The 19,149-nt window shown below is 54.6% G+C and overlaps 10 protein-coding genes and 2 non-coding genes across 12 annotated transcripts in view; 4 read left to right on the forward strand and 8 right to left on the reverse strand.

Moving 5' to 3' along the window:
* VDBG_06902 (conserved hypothetical protein) overlaps nt 1–2,810 on the reverse strand; it is a gene marked incomplete at both ends in the record, with an annotated part of 4,312 nt that extends 1,502 nt beyond the window's left edge. The window contains 3 exons of the mRNA XM_003003294.1: nt 48–1,044; nt 1,363–2,710; nt 2,766–2,810. Of these exons, the coding sequence (XP_003003340.1) occupies nt 48–1,044; nt 1,363–2,710; nt 2,766–2,810 (2,390 nt within the window). The remainder of the gene's footprint in view (nt 1–47; nt 1,045–1,362; nt 2,711–2,765) is intronic.
* A 212-nt stretch (nt 2,811–3,022) lies between these two features.
* VDBG_06903 (conserved hypothetical protein) lies at nt 3,023–3,720 on the forward strand (the record flags this gene model as incomplete). The annotated part of the gene is made up of 3 exons (XM_003003295.1): nt 3,023–3,099; nt 3,160–3,244; nt 3,313–3,720. 2 exons carry the CDS (start codon nt 3,170–3,172, stop codon nt 3,505–3,507), a joined length of 270 nt encoding a protein of 89 aa, XP_003003341.1.
* Nucleotides 3,721–5,148: 1,428 nt separating this feature from the next.
* On the reverse strand, nt 5,149–6,140 carry VDBG_06904 (predicted protein; the record flags this gene model as incomplete). Its single annotated transcript, XM_003003296.1, has 2 exons — nt 5,149–5,329; nt 5,677–6,140. 2 exons carry the CDS (start codon nt 6,138–6,140, stop codon nt 5,149–5,151), a joined length of 645 nt encoding a protein of 214 aa, XP_003003342.1.
* Nucleotides 6,141–6,843: 703 nt separating this feature from the next.
* On the forward strand, nt 6,844–7,645 carry VDBG_06905 (iron sulfur assembly protein; the record flags this gene model as incomplete). Its single annotated transcript, XM_003003297.1, has 2 exons — nt 6,844–7,203; nt 7,265–7,645. 2 exons carry the CDS (start codon nt 6,844–6,846, stop codon nt 7,643–7,645), a joined length of 741 nt encoding a protein of 246 aa, XP_003003343.1.
* On the reverse strand, nt 7,445–8,914 carry VDBG_06906 (60S ribosomal protein L7; the record flags this gene model as incomplete). The annotated part of the gene is made up of 3 exons (XM_003003298.1): nt 7,445–8,529; nt 8,719–8,830; nt 8,865–8,914. The coding sequence occupies 3 exons, from the start codon at nt 8,912–8,914 to the stop codon at nt 7,903–7,905; spliced, it is 789 nt and encodes a 262-aa protein (XP_003003344.1).
* Nucleotides 8,915–9,706: 792 nt separating this feature from the next.
* On the forward strand, nt 9,707–10,610 carry VDBG_06907 (40S ribosomal protein S14; the record flags this gene model as incomplete). The annotated part of the gene is made up of 4 exons (XM_003003299.1): nt 9,707–9,784; nt 9,881–9,953; nt 10,088–10,248; nt 10,305–10,610. 4 exons carry the CDS (start codon nt 9,715–9,717, stop codon nt 10,454–10,456), a joined length of 456 nt encoding a protein of 151 aa, XP_003003345.1.
* A 300-nt stretch (nt 10,611–10,910) lies between these two features.
* VDBG_06908 (DNA repair and recombination protein RAD26) lies at nt 10,911–14,314 on the reverse strand (the record flags this gene model as incomplete). Its single annotated transcript, XM_003003300.1, has 2 exons — nt 10,911–13,111; nt 13,162–14,314. The coding sequence occupies 2 exons, from the start codon at nt 14,312–14,314 to the stop codon at nt 10,911–10,913; spliced, it is 3,354 nt and encodes a 1,117-aa protein (XP_003003346.1).
* A 989-nt stretch (nt 14,315–15,303) lies between these two features.
* VDBG_15138 lies at nt 15,304–15,385 on the reverse strand. The gene has a single exon. It is a non-coding gene; the product is annotated as a tRNA-Ser (tRNA).
* A 205-nt stretch (nt 15,386–15,590) lies between these two features.
* VDBG_15139 lies at nt 15,591–15,672 on the reverse strand. The gene has a single exon. It is a non-coding gene; the product is annotated as a tRNA-Ser (tRNA).
* Nucleotides 15,673–15,810: 138 nt separating this feature from the next.
* Nucleotides 15,811–16,460, reverse strand: VDBG_06909 (predicted protein; the record flags this gene model as incomplete). Its single annotated transcript, XM_003003301.1, has 2 exons — nt 15,811–16,022; nt 16,256–16,460. 2 exons carry the CDS (start codon nt 16,458–16,460, stop codon nt 15,811–15,813), a joined length of 417 nt encoding a protein of 138 aa, XP_003003347.1.
* Nucleotides 16,461–16,702: 242 nt separating this feature from the next.
* On the forward strand, nt 16,703–17,650 carry VDBG_06910 (conserved hypothetical protein; the record flags this gene model as incomplete). Its single annotated transcript, XM_003003302.1, has 1 exon — nt 16,703–17,650. The coding sequence occupies one exon, from the start codon at nt 16,703–16,705 to the stop codon at nt 17,648–17,650; it is 948 nt and encodes a 315-aa protein (XP_003003348.1).
* Nucleotides 17,651–17,931: 281 nt separating this feature from the next.
* VDBG_06911 (conserved hypothetical protein) lies at nt 17,932–18,593 on the reverse strand (the record flags this gene model as incomplete). The annotated part of the gene is made up of 2 exons (XM_003003303.1): nt 17,932–18,363; nt 18,441–18,593. 2 exons carry the CDS (start codon nt 18,591–18,593, stop codon nt 17,932–17,934), a joined length of 585 nt encoding a protein of 194 aa, XP_003003349.1.
* Between the last annotated feature and the right edge of the window lie 556 nt (nt 18,594–19,149).

The raw sequence follows: 19,149 nt of genomic DNA on the forward strand, positions 1-19,149 counted from the left end.
ATTCCTCCTCGTAGTGGTCATTGATCTGGCGGATTGTCAAAGTGGACAGCTCGCAGATCAAGCGAGATGTGCCAAGCGCGGTCTTTGGGTCCATGTCGGCTATAGCGGGGGATGCGCTTGTGGCGAGGGCTGTGAGATCAGAAAATGACATGCCTTCGTAGAATGTCGACCTCTGCATCACCTTGACCATCAGACCGAGGACGAGATTCCATGTAGAGGCTGACACCTTTTCAGTCTTGCTCTTCATCTTGCGACGTTGCAGCATGAGCGTCTCCATGATTCTCTCTCGCTGGGCTCTCGAAAGCAACTCGTTGGGTGTGTTGATCAGGGCTTTGAGCGCTGCGCTTGTGCTTGCATCTTCCCAGGGGGAGGACTTCGAACCACAGGTCAAGGCCTCGATGACGTGGTCGATGACTTTCGTTGTGAGTCTGGCCTCGTGGAACACGTTTTCGTTCGAGAGCACAGCACTCAGAGCACTTGACAGCTGCTTTGACTCTTGTGGCGCGGCTTCTTTGTCATCGGAAAAGGCAATGATATGCCGCAAAAACTCTGGTAATGTGTCGGCGTTTTCGCTAACAAGAGGCAGGAACCGTGACGCTTCTCCCAAGGCAAAGTCCACATAGGACGTAATCGTAACAGAGGATGTGGTTGGCCTAGTCTCCGGTGTTGAAAGCTGGACACCAAACGGGTCCCATGGTATTTCGAGGGACGCTGGCTTTAGCTTTCGAAGTTGCTTGGCTAATCGGTCGGCGAAAGATCCGAGTAGTGCAGCAAGCTCCGCTACATCCTCGCCATCTGGGAAGGCTGACAGCCAAAGCTGAGTGGCGGCGCGGAAAGCCTCGAACGTGTCGGGCTTTTCCAGCTTGCCCTTGGCCAAGGTCTTCTTGAGTTCGGACTGCACCTTCGATCGAATCTTGGAAGCCGCCTCATTGTTGACCCAGGAAACCGTGCTCGCGATGATTGGCCAGCGAAGAGCGAGGAGGTCCGAAGGCAGAGTATCTGACAGCCAAGCATCCTGCATGAGATCGAAGAGCCTCAATTGCACTACATCCACAAAGTCGTCACTCTTCAGAGCAGCTGCAATTGTGTCGAGGAAAACCAGAGTTGCTGCCGGCAGGACGCTTGCTTGCTCCTCAACCCATTGCAGCACATTCAGGAGCTGCTTTGGTGTAAGAGAATTTTCGATGGCTGTTGTCAGGCGAGAACTGCGATGTACTGCTGAGGAAAACCAGGCTGACCGGTTCGTTGCATCCGAAAGTGAAGAGGCGTCGCACTTGACGAGTTGCTCAAACCACTTCCTTAGGAAGGAAGACAAGTCGCGTGCCTTGTCGTAGCCACCAATTATGCAGTCGAACAACGTACGCACAGCCTCTAGATCTTCTTCACCGCCTAGGGAAGATTGTGGTTGCAGCAGCCGGTCCGCAACCGTGTTCAACAATAGAGCCCCATCGTCCGTAAGAAGGAAAACATCGGGGTCGCACTGTGCCACGAGTGACAAGGCCTGCCAGTCTGTGGAATCGCTGCCGAGAGCGTGGTCCTTGCACAGGGCGCGAAGATCTGCTAAGTCAATATTTGACCTGTTGGCAATTGCTTCGCCAAGCATGATCTTCAGAGTCGTGGATTTCTTCTGTGGGGTCAGGTCGGCCAAGCTGTCGCGCGCCAACTTGAATGTTGCCTTGGCCCAGTCCTCTTCAGACGTCGATGCGCTTGGCCCGGAGAGAATCCGGGGTGTTGTGGACGCCAAGTGAAAGAACACGGGGCCCGCGACTGAGGCGATAGGTCTAGAGATATCAACTGCCCGGATGGGTGCTTCGAGGTCCTTTCGATTAAGAAAAGCCGATTTTGCAGGAAGGAAAAGATTGCGATGCATGAAGCTCTCTAGTTGTTGTACCCAAGAAGACTTGACATGGTCCTCAAGTGTGATGTCGACATCGATTGCCAGCCCAGTCAGCTTTCCCAGAAGGCCAAAGGCAGATCGCGAAAGGTAGAGAGCTACCTCCAAGCTATCGGCCTGCCCTTGTAGTCGCAGGTTCCATATCGCGGACAGTGTGTGAATCCAATTCTCTTGCGTTTCGGCGCAGCTCAGGTCGCTGGTAGCTGAGTATTCGCACAGCGAAAGGATGGGGGCCAGGTAGGTTACCACATCACTGGCAGGTTGCGAGAAGAGACCCTTGATGTGTTCCGCGCCCATGCGTTCATTCTGGGATGTATGTGCGGCTCCATCAACACGAGCTAGAAGGATTCGGAGCGCTCCCAGAACCGCGTCTCCCGTGCTTATACAGCCGTCCCGTGTCTTCAAAGCTTCGAGATCGAATATAACCTCGGGTGTTCTCTTCCTCTTCTTCGACGATGGCGCGGGGACAGCATCCTTGGGTGTGACCGGTTTCGAGATGCTCTTGAGAGTCTGTTGCAAGATGGCCATAAACTTTCTATCGGCGAGAGATTTCGCGAGAGAGAATAGAGGTATCCTTTGAAATGTGCAGCCCAGGATCCGCCATGTCAAGGGAAATCTTCGCAGAGTGTCGGCGGCATCGTTGTTCGTCTTCATGGACTTGAGAAGCCATCGCAGCACAGTCTCCTCGGCGGCGTAGAAGTGACTGGAACTGACGGAGGTGAGAAGAGCCCAGGCGCGCTCAATATGTTCACCATCATTTCCTGGTCCGGTCTGGTCGAGTGATCGTACGGTCTTGACAAGGTCTCGTCCACGGGTCTGTTGGGTACGAATTAGATGCGATTGGTGCGTGGAGTGAATCATATCTACTTACAAAAGTCTCCGTAGAGCCATGGCCATTTGCCATTATCACATCCATGGTGAGGGAATGAACGAATGTGGCAATCGTGAAGGTCAGCCTGCGGACGATCGATCACTCAAGACTTGGACCTTCAGTTGCAGCTCCCCGCCCAAAATTATTTCCTAGAGAAAATACTGCCGCTCCACTCGTAGTCACCGAGGCTCACCGGTGTCTCACCGCCTTCGGGTATTCCAGGTTGGTTCTCCCGACCACCTCGAAAATAACATGACGGAACCGTCTTTGATTGAAATCCGACGGTAGTTCGCGATCCCAACCACACCACCAATTGCCCAATCGTGTCACACGTGTACGTCGCAACGCCTCGCCATCAACACACGTCAATTGACACCGACTGATAACTCTGCAGCTCCGCAATCATGTCTGACACCGCCATCCGTCCTCCTCCGAGCGCCGTCGCGCGACCCGTCAGTGAGGCACTTCTCAATGAGAAGGTACGACAGCTTCCTGAGAGCGCTCGATCCATCGCAAACTTGGCGCGCCAACAGCTAACACAAAACAGTGGGACCGCTGCCTGTCCAACCTCCTCGTCAAGTCGTCTCTTGGACTCGGCTTCGGCGTCGTCTTCTCAGTCCTCCTCTTCAAGCGGAGGGCGTGGCCCGCCTTTGTTGGCGCTGGCTTCGGAGCCGGCCGGGCGTACGAGGAGTGCAACTTCAACCTGCGACAGGCGGCGAGGGACCTGAAGAAGCAGGCATAAGCAACAGACCAGACGACCAGGGGAAGAGCACGAGACCACCAACGACGTGGAACAGCGCCTTGTACAAAAGCGATACGACCAGTAGCAAACATGCGCGCGGTGGAGCTACGACTTTCGGGCACTTTTATATCGGTCGGGATAGACCGAGCGAAAGGCAGAGTGAGCATAGGTTAGGGAGAGTGGAGAGAAGTGGATAGATTCACTATGTACACCAGTCCGTCTCCTGAGCCGTCGTGAAGCTTTCGTGAGTTCTGTACGCTGCTCATCTCCATACACGGAATGCGATCACCGGCCCGTGTGTCCCACCGTCAGACAAAACATCCAGAAATACGACCCGACTCGATCTTCGTCGCGTGCCCGGCGGGCCTTCCATCTCACGAGCACTTGCTTCGATGCTCTCGGGTTTGTCAAGCAGAAGCTCAACATCATTGTGCCGGTCGGAAGCGGGGCTGAGTAATGCAGAAAGGTCGCTGCTCAGCCGGCGGAATCCTTGAGAACAAGCATCCCCTATGTTCTACAAGAGGGAGCTTTGGATGCTGCTCGTGGAGCTGGTCGACATTCTTCTTTCAAAAGAGCCAATCTCTCTCTGTACGCCGCTGATCAGGGAGACGCTCCGGCGGCGGACGCTGTCTACAAAACTCTCGCTGTCTGCGACGTTATCGGATTCGGAGTCATCATCTTGTTGCCAGCGCATGCTATTACGGAGCGATTCGCGATGTTCCGATGCTGTCCGCTCCCGATCGACCCGTATTCCGGCGCCATAATACAGAACGATGCCTAGTACACTAACTAGAATGAAGAGAGTGGATGCAAGAAGCATAATCTCAAATTTCTTCTGCTGAAGTTCGCGCGTTTCATAAGCCATCCTAGACTACGCCTCAGATGGGTCGATTTGTGTTTGTTTGAATAACTGGACTGGCCAGTGCCAGGTCGCTTGACTTCGAACCAGCAAAAATATCGATAGGGAGTATCGGGGTGACGGTTTTGACGTTGGATATCAGGCTAGGTCGAGGGGATTTTGAGGTCATTGGTAACTTGAAGTGCCTGGATATTGAGAATCTCAGCGAGAACTCCCCTCTTTCTCTTTGTGAGGGCAGCATTCTCACCTAGAAGTACATTCCTCTATGGGTAACTCCGATCCATCGGTACTCCCTTCCCCTTCACAGTTTGGAGATTGGTATGTGAGCGCCATCGTACTTGCCTCTGTAGAACCCTGACTTAGTGGAAGTTTTTGGCCCGCTGGCTCAGTGGCTTGCAGTTTTGTGAAAAGGTAATCCTAGGTACCAACCTACCCTGTGCCGGGCTATAAAGGTTGGCGAAACTTGTATGTCCGTTGATGACTTGGGGCTTCACATTTACCTTAAGAGCTGCTCCATCTGAATTGACTCGAGGTTTCGCACGCATGGGGGCTTGCTTTGCAGTACCCAGTGAACCAGCACGGACGATACAGAGTGATATTGAGCATCGACAAGCTCCTAACGTGCTACACATTTACGCAACACAAGAGTACCATACTAAGCATAACACGCAGTATCATTTTTTAAATTTCCACCCTATCCTGTTTATTCTCAAGAAAATCCTAACACTTTTAACTCATTCACCATATCCCAGGGAAACGCAGACACGGCTTGTCTGTCCTCTTCACGCCAGCTCCGGATGATAGCTTCTCCTGAACAAGCGCGTGGCAGTGCGGTAGGAATACCCTGTGCGTAACCCGGCTTGTTCCGACCGCACTGGTCCATGGCCCGGATTGGCATGGATACTGCGTGGGTTGGTGTTGGAGCACTTTTCGTAATACTTGCCCTGTCTAAGACGACGAAGCCTGATCATAAGATGTATAATCTTATAGACAATCAGGAAATAGCATACTGCCCCAGCAAAGGTGAGCACAGCAGAGACCGAGTGGCCAAGTTGTGGGTTGCTGCTGCTCATCGGAAACATCGAGTATGCATCATAATCGGCCCACATGACAAGCGGGGGTCTGTTGAACCGGCGTCGGAGGCGTTCGTAGGGCCCGAGGCTGCGCTCGTTCATCTGCGGCGGCGGCGGGAGTAAGGCATGCGCAGCCTTTTCGCACTCTGGAGTTGCTGTCCCAGCTTCCTGTACAGCCGGCATATCAGACATCGCACAGTCCCAGGCTCCCCGCTTCTCTTGAAGAAGAAAACGTACCACAAGTTCACTGCACACCTGGATATAATCCTTGAAAGCTGTCCAGCGGGAGAGCTCAAGTGCTTCTTCAGACAGATACTGGCTTTTGAAGCTAGGGAACACGGAGATGATGGCACCAGCAACCCGGCGAAAGCAACGAAGAGTGCGATGCAACTGGCTGCAAGTTTGTGGGCTTCAAACCATTTTCCTACTTGGGCGAGAAAGGCGGTTTGGTTCTTGGTAGGAGCATTCTGCGGTTGCGATGAGACTTGGTCAGATGAACCGGCGACTGCCCCCGTCGACTGTGATGGCACGTCCGCAGCAGTGTAGGGTGGCGGCAAAGTGACGACTGGCTGGGAGGGCTTCGTTGGACCGGGGACATGATGCTCTTCGGCAGGGTGGTCGAGAGAAACCGGCAGGGAGTTGGATTCGCCAACCCCTGCAGGAGGCGACGCCGACGAACCTGGGTCAGGTGGTATGTGCATGTCGGCAGACATGAAGCGACATTTGGGTAGGGAATCACAACCTTTCTCTGATACCTACTGGAGGTGCGAGAGGGACGTCAGCCTTATGTACCGACGTGCAGTCAGTTTAAACACTTCCGAGTCCGATGAGGGGCGTCAGATCCGCGGCCCCCAAGTTTCGATTACGACATACTAAGGCTCAATGATTACGCCTCGGGGGGTGACCAGGCTATGCCGTCCTGTTTTGACACCGACAGTTCGAATCGCCTAGGCTGACAGGCCAGTACCGGGCATCATTGGCTCGCGGCTTGCGGTTCAACCAGTTATGTTCAAGACGGTATCAAGCCACTGGCGTGAAAAACCCCCGTCCTCAGCTCACCTGCCTGATCGCCTGTGACCGGCGATGCCGCCTTGCATAGAGGACTGTGTGAAAAAGGGGTCAACACACTCATCACAACATCGGTACGATTTGCTTCACTTGATTCAAGTGGAGAGATGGCCTTCCTGTGAGGGTCGAGACTGTGCTAGATAGGTTGAAATGCCTTTTCGATGATTGGCCCTGCAGATCAGCAACGGCTGAGTCATCCTGCACCGGCCGAACCGATCCGAGCCGCCACCATCAGCCGGACTCTTTACATCACATCCTCGGTGGGTAGAATTTGTCAGATACCTTCGTTACAACCAAACCTACGTTGACCTGGCCGCTCCACCACATTGTATCAATATGGCCTCTCTCCGGTGCGCGAATCCAGCATCGAGTGCAGGACTGTTTGTCCAGCTCGCCAGACGCACGTCGACTTCCACCGCCACACCCGTACTCGACATTCTAGCTCCGCGATGGAGTCGACAGACCGCTCGCCTCGAGGCTGCGTACAGCACCACGACGCACCGCGCATGGTGTGACAGACATGCAGCAGCAATACATACAATTACAAACTCTCGAGGCCGTGTTCTGAAGAATATCGGGCTGAGGAGAGCTTTTTCGCACCTCCCCGCACGACAAGCTACGGCCTGTGTCCATAACCTTCAGGTGGACGAGGACGGAAAGGAGATGCGCCTCGAAATCACCGATCGTGCTGGCAAGGTACCTACTTGACCTCATATATGCCACCGTACTGCATTCGTGTGCTGACAGACTACAACAGCGCCTGTCCCAAATCATGCAGAAGGATAAGAACCCGGACCTCGCGCTACGCATCCAGGTTGAGAGTGGTGGCTGCCACGGCTTCCAATACCTCATGAGCTTGGTCACCCTCCCGCCAGCAGAGGGAAGCGACGGACATGTGTCGGCGGCAGTGGGCGAAGACGACAGTATTTTTGAGTACGCTGAGGGGAAGGAATACACAGCAACGTCACCGACGCCGGGAGCGCCTAAGATTGTGCTTGACCAGCCATCACTCGATCTGCTCAAGGGCAGCAAGGTCGACTTTACGATGGAGCTAATTGGGTCGCAATTCAAAATTGCGGACAACCCCCTGGCGACAAGCAGCTGCGGATCCGGCACGAGCTTTGATATCAAAATGTAGCAGTATTGTAGTTGTATCAACGAATACCATGGCGGTAACAAACATATTGGATGAGGAGTCACTTCGCATTGATCGAGACTACCAAACAGCACGCACAAGAGGGTGGACCCGGTAATGAAGTCTGAAAAAGCTCAATTTCACAAATCCCCTTTTGTGATCGTAACGCCGTGGGACCATGAATCATAAAGCCCTTGGTATTTTTCTCAACCTATCAACAGAGACGACCCAAACCCAGTCCACAGTGAAGGGACCAACGCTTAGTTCATCTGGCGGATGAGGGCGTTGATCTTCTCCTCGCGGTTGCCAAGGTCACCACCCTCGATGAAGTGCTTGAACTTGCGGGGGCGGAAGCCACCAGTGGGGTTGGAGAGCTTGAAGGGCCACAGGAAGTTGGCGGCCTGCTTGAAGTTGGGGCCGACGGTGTAGATCTCGTGGATGAGATCCTCCATGCAGATGATGCCGTACTTGCCGAGGTTCTCCTCAATGATGGAGTTGTCGGTGAGGGCAATGCGCTGCTTGTTGACCTTGCCGTATCCGCGCTTGTAGATGAGCTCCTTGATGGACTTCAGGTTCGGGTAACCGTAAGCGACCCAGGGCTCGATGACCTTGATCATCTCAGTGGTGGCCTTAGTGACGCGGATGAAGACACCGTTGTTGATCTGGAGGAGACGCAGGAGCTGGAGGATCTTGCGGGGCTTGGGGGCGATCTTGTTGATACCCTTGATACGGATAAGGAAGATCAGGTTGGCCTCGGCAGGGACATAGGCAGAGTCGCTCTCACGGGCGACGCGAGCAAGGCGGACCTTCTCGCGCTCTTGCTCGCGATACTCCTGGACGTACTTCTCGGCACGCTTGAAGATGACCTCGCGCTTCTCCTTGTTGTTCTGATTGACGTTGTTAGTCCGTGAGTTTCTCCAGAAGTGAGAGTAGGCAAATGTGACAGTGTCCGGTAAATATCAGACCCGAAAGAAGATGTAATTTTAAACAACAGCAGCGACACCAAGTGTCTAGTCGATTGGGGTATTTTATGCATCATAAAATCCAGAGGGGAACTGGGACCAGGGCGAACTCACGGTCTTCTTCTGATCGTTGGCGGCGTTGCGCTCGGCACGAGCCTTCTCTTGCGACTTGCGCTTCTTGAGAAGGGTCTCAGGGACCAGGATCTGCTCCTTGGTGGGGACGGAACTAGAGGACAAGATTAGTACGTAGTCCGGCATACCGTAGTATGGAGCAGAGCGCCGGTGCGAGAATTGCAGCAGTGCGCGACATTCTCGCCTTGGCTAACTCGAGTTGATGTATTTAGTCGGTAAGCATTTGATCAAGACTCGTCTCCGGTAAGGAGGAAGTCTTGTCAAGCTGACGCTTATCCGACAACATCTCAGGTACAAGCTGAGGAGGTGTGCATGCTTGGAATGTAACTGCTCGAAGAGTCTTTCGACGTCATGAGCAGCTACCAAGCAGCAATGTATTTGGAGGAGAAGATTTCTCTTCATCCCCAACGCCCCGAGACACCGTCTCTCAATCCGCAGGCTGTGTTCCAAACCTGCAAGAAGGAGGGAGATGCTCGAGAAGAATCGAGCTGGGAGAGCCGAGTTTCACCACATTGTGAAACTGGGAATCCAGTTGAGAAGACCACGACAATCTGCATTCATCGCCATCCAGGCATCGTAGGGAAAATCATGGGGAGCGGTAGACATACGAGCCAGCCATTGCGATTGTCGGTCGAGGATGTCGAGGGTGGTTGTCGATGGTCGGAGTCGGGATGGAGAGGGACGAACAAGAGGAGAAGAAAAGGCGTCAAGAAAAGTGAAGCGATGTGGATGGGGGCCCTAGGGCGGTCAAGGAAAGGAGTGGGGCTTTTTTCCTGCAGAAAAAAAATCGCTTAGGTGGTGCGGCGAATTGGTGGGTGGGTGATTTTTGGCAGGTAGGGTTGAAGCCCCATTTGCGGACTGGCGGTCAGTGCTCTGACTCTCTGTTCTACCCTACCAGCGAAACCTCGAAACAGCCCATCGCCAACCCTCACAAACGACGACCTCATCCCTCTTTGACAGAGTCACCAGAACGACAAGATGGCCCCCAAGTCCAAGGCTCCCCGCGCTCCCCAGGAGAACATCTCCCTCGGACCTCAGGTTCGCGATGGTAAGCTTTCACGTCTGCGCTGTGCAAGAGCCGCCTTGTCGCAGCTCCCCCCGCCTTGGGAAACTTTTCACGATGCTAATACCACGTCTCCTCCAGGCGAGCTCGTCTTCGGCGTTGCCCGCATCTTCGCCTCCTTCAACGACACCTTCGTCCACGTCACCGATCTCACGTTCGTCTCCCCCTGATTGCAGCGCCGCGCCAATGCCGTACCCCGCGAAAGCGACCAGCTTGGGCGGTTGCTGCTGAAGAAAACATACCCTATCACGCATGTCATGGTTGAGAGGCTAACCTGGGTGATTCCAGTGGCCGTGAGACCATCTGCCGTGTCACTGGTGGCATGAAGGTTAAGGCCGATCGTGATGAGTCCTCCCCCTACGCCGCCATGTTGGCCGCTCAGGACGTCGCTGTCCGCTGCAAGGAGCTCGGCATCACCGCCCTCCACATCAAGATCCGCGCCACCGGCGGTAAGTCCAGGTATTCGCTCCATCTTTAAAGATGCATTTGCTCACGCAGTTTTCAGGTAACGGCACCAAGACCCCCGGCCCCGGTGCCCAGTCTGCCCTCCGCGCCCTCGCCCGTTCCGGCATGAAGATTGGCCGCATTGAGGACGTCACCCCCACCCCCTCCGACTCTACCCGTCGCAAGGGTGGTCGCCGTGGTCGTCGTCTCTGAGCGACAGACACAATCAAAAAATGGTGTCTGGCATCAGAGTCGTCAAGTGGGGACGGCAATGGTCAGGAGTGTGCTCTGCGGATTGGTCTCTTGGGTGGCATCGTCAAAAACGAGGGGAACGGCACTTTTTGCCTGGTCTCCATGTTCTACGCGCTTTGTTGCGTCTTTTCGGCCGGCTGTAGCTGAAAAGTAGACAGAATAGAATTGCGCCGTATGGCCCTGAACTGAAGAGCAGCTCCTGATACATCACACCTGTGCCTTGTCGCCCACTCTCTCGGTGAAAGTGTTATTCGAACGAGTTAAGCCTGTGGTTTCAACTGGTTTTTTGAGGTCCAATCAAATAAGCAGAAGGTGTTATGGTCTCTACCTGACCGGGATATCTTAAGACTGCTACGAAGCTTCTGCCGTGACGTCCTACCCATCACTTATCGTCTCAGCTCAACGCCTGGCCCGCTCATTTGTAAGCCGGCCGCAGAGACCATGTGCTGCGACCAGCGCCTCCGGACTTGTTGATCTTAGCGACCCTCTCCAAGGCCTCCATAAATTGCTCCTTCACCTGCGCCTTGCCCTTTACCTCGTGGTTGAAGTGATCTACTATCGACTTCGTAGGTACCGTGCCACTGTGCCGCTTGATGAACTCAATGATTTTGGGCCCAAAATCTACGGCTTGCACTTTCTGTCCAACAGGAGACGGCGATGCGCCCATGCCTTGCCGGGCAGCAAGACCACTCATGATGCCAGCACTGCTCGGTGCTGCGCCGCGACGGCGGTTGTGTGCACCAGGACGTCCTGCTTCGCCAACTTCGCCGGTCCAAGTAACTGTTCCCGGGGTAATGGTGCGCGCCTGGACATGCGCTCGGCGTAAACTAGCTGCGGCTGTGGCTGCGACGGCATTTGCCTCTTGCGTGATCATTCCGCGATCAGCCTGCACTGTCTTCTTGCCATTCATGACCTTGTCGTGTTCATAAGCGCTCTCGACATTGCGAGCAAAGATGCCTTCTACCATGCGCTTCTCGTCCTCCATCTCTTCTGGGTTGTTTGTCTCTTCCATGCCCTGGACGCCATCGATATTCTGAACTTCACGCGTTTCCTCGCTGCCAGTCTGGGGTTTGCTTTCGCTGCTCACGGATGAGATTGGTACTACTAGACTGGCAGGAGCATTCTCTTTGGGAGGTGTGGTTCCGTCGAATTTGACTTGGGCATCTTTGAGAATACTGCTCCGGTCGATATTACCCTTGCTGTCTTGGGAGTTGCCGAATGTGAAGAGGTCGTAAAGATCCGATAGATCGAAAGCAGCTCGCTGCTTAGGGTCTTTCAACACCTTGTTTGTCATGAACTGCTTGAAGATTTGGCGATGATAGATCTTCTCCTCAATAGTGCCAGCAGTCATGAGACGGTAGATTTCAACAGAGCGAGTCTGTCCAAGACGCCATGCTCTCTCACGAGCCTGCATGTCTGTCGAAGGGTTCCAATCAGGATCAAAGATGATGATTCGGTTTGCACCCGTTAGATTGACTCCAAGACCACCAGTACGGGTTGTCAGGAGGAAGATGTCAATCTCGGGATCCGTGTTGAACTGATCAATGAGACTCTGTCTCTTCTCGATGGAGGTTTCGCCGTCCATGCGAACGTACTTGACTGTCTCAAGACCACCCAGGAATTTCTCGATGACATTGAGCATCATTTTGCTTTGTGAGAAGAGCAGTGTCTTGTGGCCAAGCTTTTTCCAGATTTGGAGGAGATTCCGCACAACTAACATCTTTCCTGACTTCTCAGGGTCTCCCCAATCGTAGCCTGCCTTGTTTTGGAGGTGAGGGTCAATAAGGTCAGGGTGATTGCAGATTTTGCGCAGAATATCAATACCATAAAGGGATTTCCGTCGGGCGCTTAGAATCTGGTTAACCGCATCAGAATTCAAAAACTGTTTGTAAGCTTCGAGCTGCCTATCTGTCATCTTGCAGAACAGAACCCGTTCTGTCTTGGAGGGAAGGTCGGCGGCGACGTCGATTTTGAGCCGCTGCAGGAGGTATTGGCTGATGGCTTCTTTGAGAGTCTCGGCACATTTTTCAGCTGTCAGGATTTGCAGATTCGTAGCACCAGCATAACCGCCCTGCTTGATGGGCACCTCGAACTGGGTACGGAACGTAACCAGAGTGCCCAGTCGCATAGGGTAGATGAAATCGAAAAGCGACCAGAGTTCCGAAAGATTATTTTGTACAGGGGTGCCCGAGAGGATGATTCGGTTGGGAGTCCGCAGCTCCTTGCACAGAACTGTGATCTCGGCGTTGGGATTACGGATCTTGTGGCCTTCATCGAGCACTGCATAATCCCACTCCACATGGAGCAGCTCGTCTTGGTATGTCTGGAGACCGTTGTAGGTAGTCACTAGCACGTGTCCATGCTTGACCACTCTGTCAACAATTTTGCGGACAGACTTATCACGCCTTCCGCTGTGTGTCTCCTCGTCTGTGTCATCCTCACGCAGGTTTATCATGCCGCTTCCTGAAGAGTGTAGGATGGAAACACGTAGAGCCGGCCACCAGCGGTGGAATTCATTCACCCATTGACGCAAGACTGTGGCGGGTGCAACAATGATGACGGGTTTGGTAAGCTTCTTGCTGTAATGTAAGGCCGCAATGAAGGCAATGGCTTGTACTTTTTGACTTGTCAGCATGGGTCGACTCAAGACTTCAGAATCGGTTTACCTGTCTTGCCAAGTCCCATCTCGTCACCGACGATACCCCCGACGTTTTGCGAATACAATTCGGCCAACCACTGAACACCAGTCTTTTGATATGAAAAGAGAGAGGGATGTATGTCGCCGGGAAGCCTGAGATCATCATTGATCACATAGTCCTCCTCATCTGGCGAAGGCTTGGACCATTCCGGGCCGCTGGGTTCCACTGACGTATCGCCAGCTTCTGATCGTCGCTGTTTCCGGGCTTCGCTCCGTCTCTCGGTCCAGTCTGCTAGACGCTCTTGGTACGAACGCTCGTTTCCATCGTCAATACTGCTCAAATCGACCTTGTCCGTTGTGGCGGCAGTCTTCTTGCCTCTAGCCTTGGTCGTTCGCTTGAGGTTGCGCGAACTGGTATCATCCTCTGATGTGTAGGCTGCAGCGGATTCTGGCGACGGCGCATTCGATGCGGCAGCCGAGGTAGGGTCAAAATCATCGTCAGAATCAGCTTGCTTGACCTTCCTCTTCTTCCGGGGACGTAAACTGAATTCTGTTTCCACGGCGGCAGGTGCGGGTGCGGCATCCGCAAACCCCGGGCGACGCAGAATCTGGTGCGAGGTGGGCTCTTTGTCGTTGGCTGCCAAAGCCTCTTCCTTGGCCTCGTCCTCGGCTTCCAGCAGCGTGTCGGCAAAGTCGCCTTCGAACCCTTCAGGGCGAGGGCCGCCAATGGAGGCAAATGGCGTGATCTTTCCGGTCCGCACCAAGTAGTCGCGGCGGCTCTCATTAGGCAGCTTCAGCGACTTCCCCTGCGCAACTTCCTGTTCGGCGGCGGCCACCTCTTCCTGGCGGCGCTCCAGACGAGCCTTAAAATCAGCCACGTCACCGTCAATTTGTCTGATCTCCAGCTCGAGCTTGTCGAGGGTCTTCTGGATATTGCGCGACTGGAAGACATTGTTGCGGTTGGCTTCGAGCTTCTCACGTTCCTTCCGCCGTTGGGCCTCAAGTCTCGTCTTGCTAGCCTCGAGCTTGTCGATTTTGGCCTGGTCATTCTTATCCTGTTGTTCCTTGATGGCTGCATTGGCCTGGAGGCCGATGTCTCTCTCGAGATCTTCTTGATCTCGAACATCGGCGGTGAGGTTGCGAAGGGCAGCCTCCTCATCCAGTGTGTCGTCAGAAGCCATGGCAGTTGAAATGTGTGTGATGTCAGACCCAAGGAAGTGTGCTCAGGAAACCATGAGAATAGTTAGAGAGCGCAGATTGAATGGTGAATGGCGTCAATTCAGACGGGACCCTTCGGGCAAGACTGCTCCTGCGCGGTATAGGTTGTGCATGGGGGTGATCTGGATGAACCTTCCCTTGCTGGGATTAACCATAAGTGACAGAAAAACGTCAGAACGATGGTGCCCCGTCTCAAAGCACGAGGATCGTGGGGAATAGGATGTCAAGGTTCATAAAGAAGCTGTGTCCTGTCACCCATCCCAGACAGAAGCAACTTCCTGCCTGTTGTGTTCAAGAAAGCGCAGTCACGAAAAATATCGCCGTCGTGAATTCACAATGTAGCCTAACTTTTGTAAGCCAGAAAGACGTTTAGACACAGCATGACGCATGACAAGGGAGCGTTCGGGGAGCTGCACGGACCATGCTGCTGCCTTGTGGCCAATCAAATTTGGAACGTCGACAACAGGCATCCACGGCCTTGGGGTCAATTCGCATTGCTCGGTGTTGACGACCATTTGATCGAGTAACAAGACAACCAAAGTTTCGCACGGCTACACAAGGGCTAGATGCAAGTATGCCACTTGAGATGCCAGGATCTTGTTCACGTTTGTGAGAGGAAATGCCAGCTCACTTCCCCCTCAGTTCTGCCGTTGTGATAGACAGCATCTTGGCCTGGTCTTCACTGGCCCAAACAGTCTGATCCACAGAAGTGCCAGATCAAGAGATAGAGAATTAGCCACTGTACCGATTCGCACAATTTACTCTATAGCCTTTTACCTGCAGAGGAAGGAGAGAAAATTGGTCGTTTCCAAAAAGCAGCGTTTGGCTCTGCTGAGCGGAGCCAGAGTTCTATTCCGAGGCCCAACGATGTTGCCAACCACTAGTAACAGGTCGATACTTCATGACAACCGACATCAACACGATGGTTGTCAAAACGAAGGCAAAAGTAGAACGACGAGAGCAGGATTTGAACCTGCGCCACCGAAGTGAATAGATTTCTAGTCTATCGCATTAGACCACTCTGCCATCTCGCCTGTTGATGATGAGGGGCTGGGTCTGGAGGATTATGCTGAACCAGCAAGGGGAACAGAGTGGATGAGGACGAAGCAAAGTCTGACTGCTGAAGTAAGAAAAAAATCAGGCGGAAAATATTGTTTGAAAAAAAAAGACAGCTTGTGGATCCCGCAAGACAGGAAAGTCGAGAAGCAAGGGAAGTAGCACGAAACAGCAAAAGGATAACGACGAGAGCAGGATTTGAACCTGCGCCACCGAAGTGAATAGATTTCTAGTCTATCGCATTAGACCACTCTGCCATCTCGCCGAATGCTGTGAAGCTGGATGCCGGGTTGAGGCGGCAGCAAGAGGATAAGTAGTGGACAGGCCAGAATATGGCTTGTGGAGTCTTGTCGAGAGGAACAACGGATGAGGGCTCAGATGTGGATGCGCTGTTTTTATCTGATCAAGCGGCGTTCCGGGTCAGGGCACTCCTGGCGCGGTGGAGGTTTTTGTGGATTCGCGTGGATATGAACACGTCGAATCTGAGATGGGTGCGCGGGGTCTCGCCTCGTGAGGATGAGTGCCAGGAAGATGAGCGTATAGTAGTCGTTGGCTTCATGTCGGCAACGTCTCCGGCATTTTGCATTGACAAGACAGATGAAACGCTCCAGGTACCTAGGTAGGTAGGTAGGTAGTTGATTTGTTGATCCGAGTGCGACGTACGGAGCGGCAGATCGCAGGCAGATAGACGTACCCAGAGACCGAGGTGTCGGCAAGCCACCTCAGGGCAAGGGACGCCAAGGGCCAACCGTAGCGCCCCGCAGCGCCGGGGTCTGGGGGACTGACACCCCTGAGTACCTGCCCTCGTAGCCAGCTTGGTATCGTTAGCTAGGTAGCGAGGTACGTACAAGCCGCGCTACGTTCTGCCGAGGTCTCCCCTCCAGGGCCGAAGGCCGACTGCCGCCTCGTGCGAGCTCCCATGCCAGGTGGAAGGTGGAAGGGGAAGGGGAAGTTGGGGAAGAGGAAGAGGCAGATGGCGGCACTTCCACTCGCTGCATTCGCTGCCGACCCCTTCTCGCCAGCATTGGAGATCGTGTCTTTGCTCTCCGCCATTTAGCCTTCTTCCGTGGAATTGTCGTATCGATGGCCAGCTGCCAGTGAATATCGCATCTCTCTCTTCATCTTATTGTCATTCGTCGTCTATACCCAGCCATACAGAGCTTTCCTAGTCAGCAACCTCAGCAGCCTCAGCAAGGCCCTCCCGAGCCCTCGACGCGAACCCGTTACCTCGATACTGCAGCCCTCCCCGAATATACCGACAGCCTTGGAGCAGCAAGATCAACCACGCCATCACCATGACTGAAGCAAACGCCATCACAGACCTGCCCTCTGGCGAGCCCATCGCCCCGCCGACCCCGGCACCAGCTCCCCCCAAGCTGCCCCTCAGCGCCATCCTCGCTGCGACGCCCTCCAACATTGACGCCTTCATTGCCCACCTCCACCGTTGCATGCAGACCCCTTCGGGCATCGACACGGTACTCCTCTTCATCGGCTACACGGCCCGCCTCTCTTCAAACCTGCTCGACGCCGCCAGCCGCTCGGCGCTCCACCGCTCCGCCCACAAGCTCATCACCCTCGCCTTTTCCCTCCCCGAGAGCACGACCTTGCTTCTCTCCGCCGCGCCCCAGGCCTCCCCGGTCGCGAGCCTCGCCCTGCGCCTCGCCACGAGGCTGCGCGCCCTGTCCCTGCTGCTGAGCGAGAGCCGCGTTTTCCTGCGCTCCTGGGGCCTGCTGGGCATCTACTTTGCCGGCCGCCGCCTCGTGCTGCCCCTTCTCGAGAAGAAGAAGCCCCAGACCGTCGACGAGAAGACAGGCGCCAAGCCCGACACGAGCGCCGAGACGCTCGACAAGACGGTTGCCTGGGCGCAATTCATCACCCTCGTGCTGTTCCAGTCGCTCGAGAACGCCTACTTCCTCAGCGGCAAGGGCGTCTTCGGCCTGACACCGGCACAGCAGGTCAAGGCCGCGCGCTGGAGCACGAGGTCGTGGTCGGCCTACGTCGGGCTCGAGATTGGACGGCTGCTCATCGAGAGGCAGCGTCGCAAGAGCGGCGACGTGACGAGCGCGGAGCACAAGGAGTGGAAGGCCGCGTGGCAGAGGAGCTTCGTCAGGAACGTGGCGTGGGCGCCATTGACGGTGCACTGGAGCACGGCCGACGGGATTCTCAATGACACCGTCGTCTGGGCCATCGGCTGTGTGCCCGGCATTGTCCAGATGAGGCAGCTCTGGAAGGACACAGCTTGAGGATGTTAGACTATCGTACATGATAAACGGGTGCGACATGATGGGTTTGGCTCTAGAATACGGTCATGGTTTCTCAGCAGGACAAAGAACCACTTCGCTGGTGTCAGATAGCCTCTCAGAATGAGCAGTTAACTTTTACGACAATGCCAGGTTATTTAAATTGTACTTCTAACTACCAAACACGATCCTCTTCAATTCGCTGCCCCGAATACCAATTGCAACGCCATGTCCATGCAAAAGAGCCCCGTCAGCTCCAGCGAAACGCCAGCGCCATGCCATTTTTATATCATGAACCCCTTCATGTCAGCAAGCGTCCAGTACCTGCGCATATTCTCCGCGCCGAGCGTCTTGACCTCCTGATCCAGATGCGTCCACAGCACACCGCCCCAGCTGTCGAGCTGCTCCAGCAGCACGCTCATCTGCAGCTCCACCTCGCCGGCCCGGCATGCGCGCAGGTACGTCTGCAGACCCTCCATGCCCTTGTGGATCTCGCGGTGCTGCCGCAGCAGCTCGGCCTTGCCGCCGCGGAACTCGGGCATCTTGCGTGCGAGCTGCGGGAAGAAGTAGTTCTCCTCGATCGAGTGGTGCGCCTCGAGGTGCTGGATGAACGAGAGCCCCTCGCTGAGAAACTGCCGAATTGACATGCCTTGCGGCCGTTTGTTGCTCGTCGCCGCCGTGTGGAGCATGGTCCACGTTTTGCGAAAGTGGTTGTGCTGAGTCGTGTGTTAGCAAAGACTGCGCTACAAAAATGGGAAAATAGCGGGGAGGGGGGGGGAGGGAGGGATCATACGAAGTAGTCCATCTTCACGGCGAGGGTATTGAAAGTGCGAAAGTCAGCGGCTGAGAGGGGTGGCAGCTGGGCCTCTGCGGGGGCCTCTGGCGTTGAGGAGGTTTCTGCGCTTGATGGCTCGCACACAGCCGGCTGCTCGTGGAGTGAAGCCATACTGGGTCTGGGGCTTGTGAAAGACAGCTGCGACCAGTTTCGTCTCGATATATGCGTGTTGGCTGGCCGCAGAAGATCGCGGGCTGTGATAGTGCTGAGTAGTCTGGTTTGCGGCGTGGCTCTGAGCCTTGCAATGCTGTGCTTTATGGGGACGGTCGCGAGTTGAGACAGTGAGTTCATTGGCAAAACAGGCGATGGCGACCATGACGACCGAAAGCCAGGCATGGGGTTTTGTATGTTTCTATAGTTTCTCCTCCGGCCACCTAGACCTGCAAAAGAGTTGAAAGAACGTCCAATCACACATCTGATGTTGTCATTCGAAGGCGCCGATTCCACTCGGTGGTTATGCCGGCCTATTTGTTAGGTCTGAGTAAGCTTCCTGGCCGTGGACGACCTTTTCTGGTATCATGCCTACTCCACAGGTCCGGCGCCAATTTTCGCCCGCGCGGGTCAGGCGCAAGTAGCCCGCGCGCGTCGTTTTGTGGCATCACGTGCATCTTGGTGGCGAGCAGCCAGCTCTCGGGGTGCATATTGATGCTCCAGGCTTTTCCCATGT

This window comes from Verticillium alfalfae, genomic scaffold (assembly GCF_000150825.1).
Source record: "Verticillium alfalfae VaMs.102 supercont1.8 genomic scaffold, whole genome shotgun sequence".
NCBI classification, from domain to species: domain Eukaryota; kingdom Fungi; phylum Ascomycota; class Sordariomycetes; order Glomerellales; family Plectosphaerellaceae; genus Verticillium; species Verticillium alfalfae.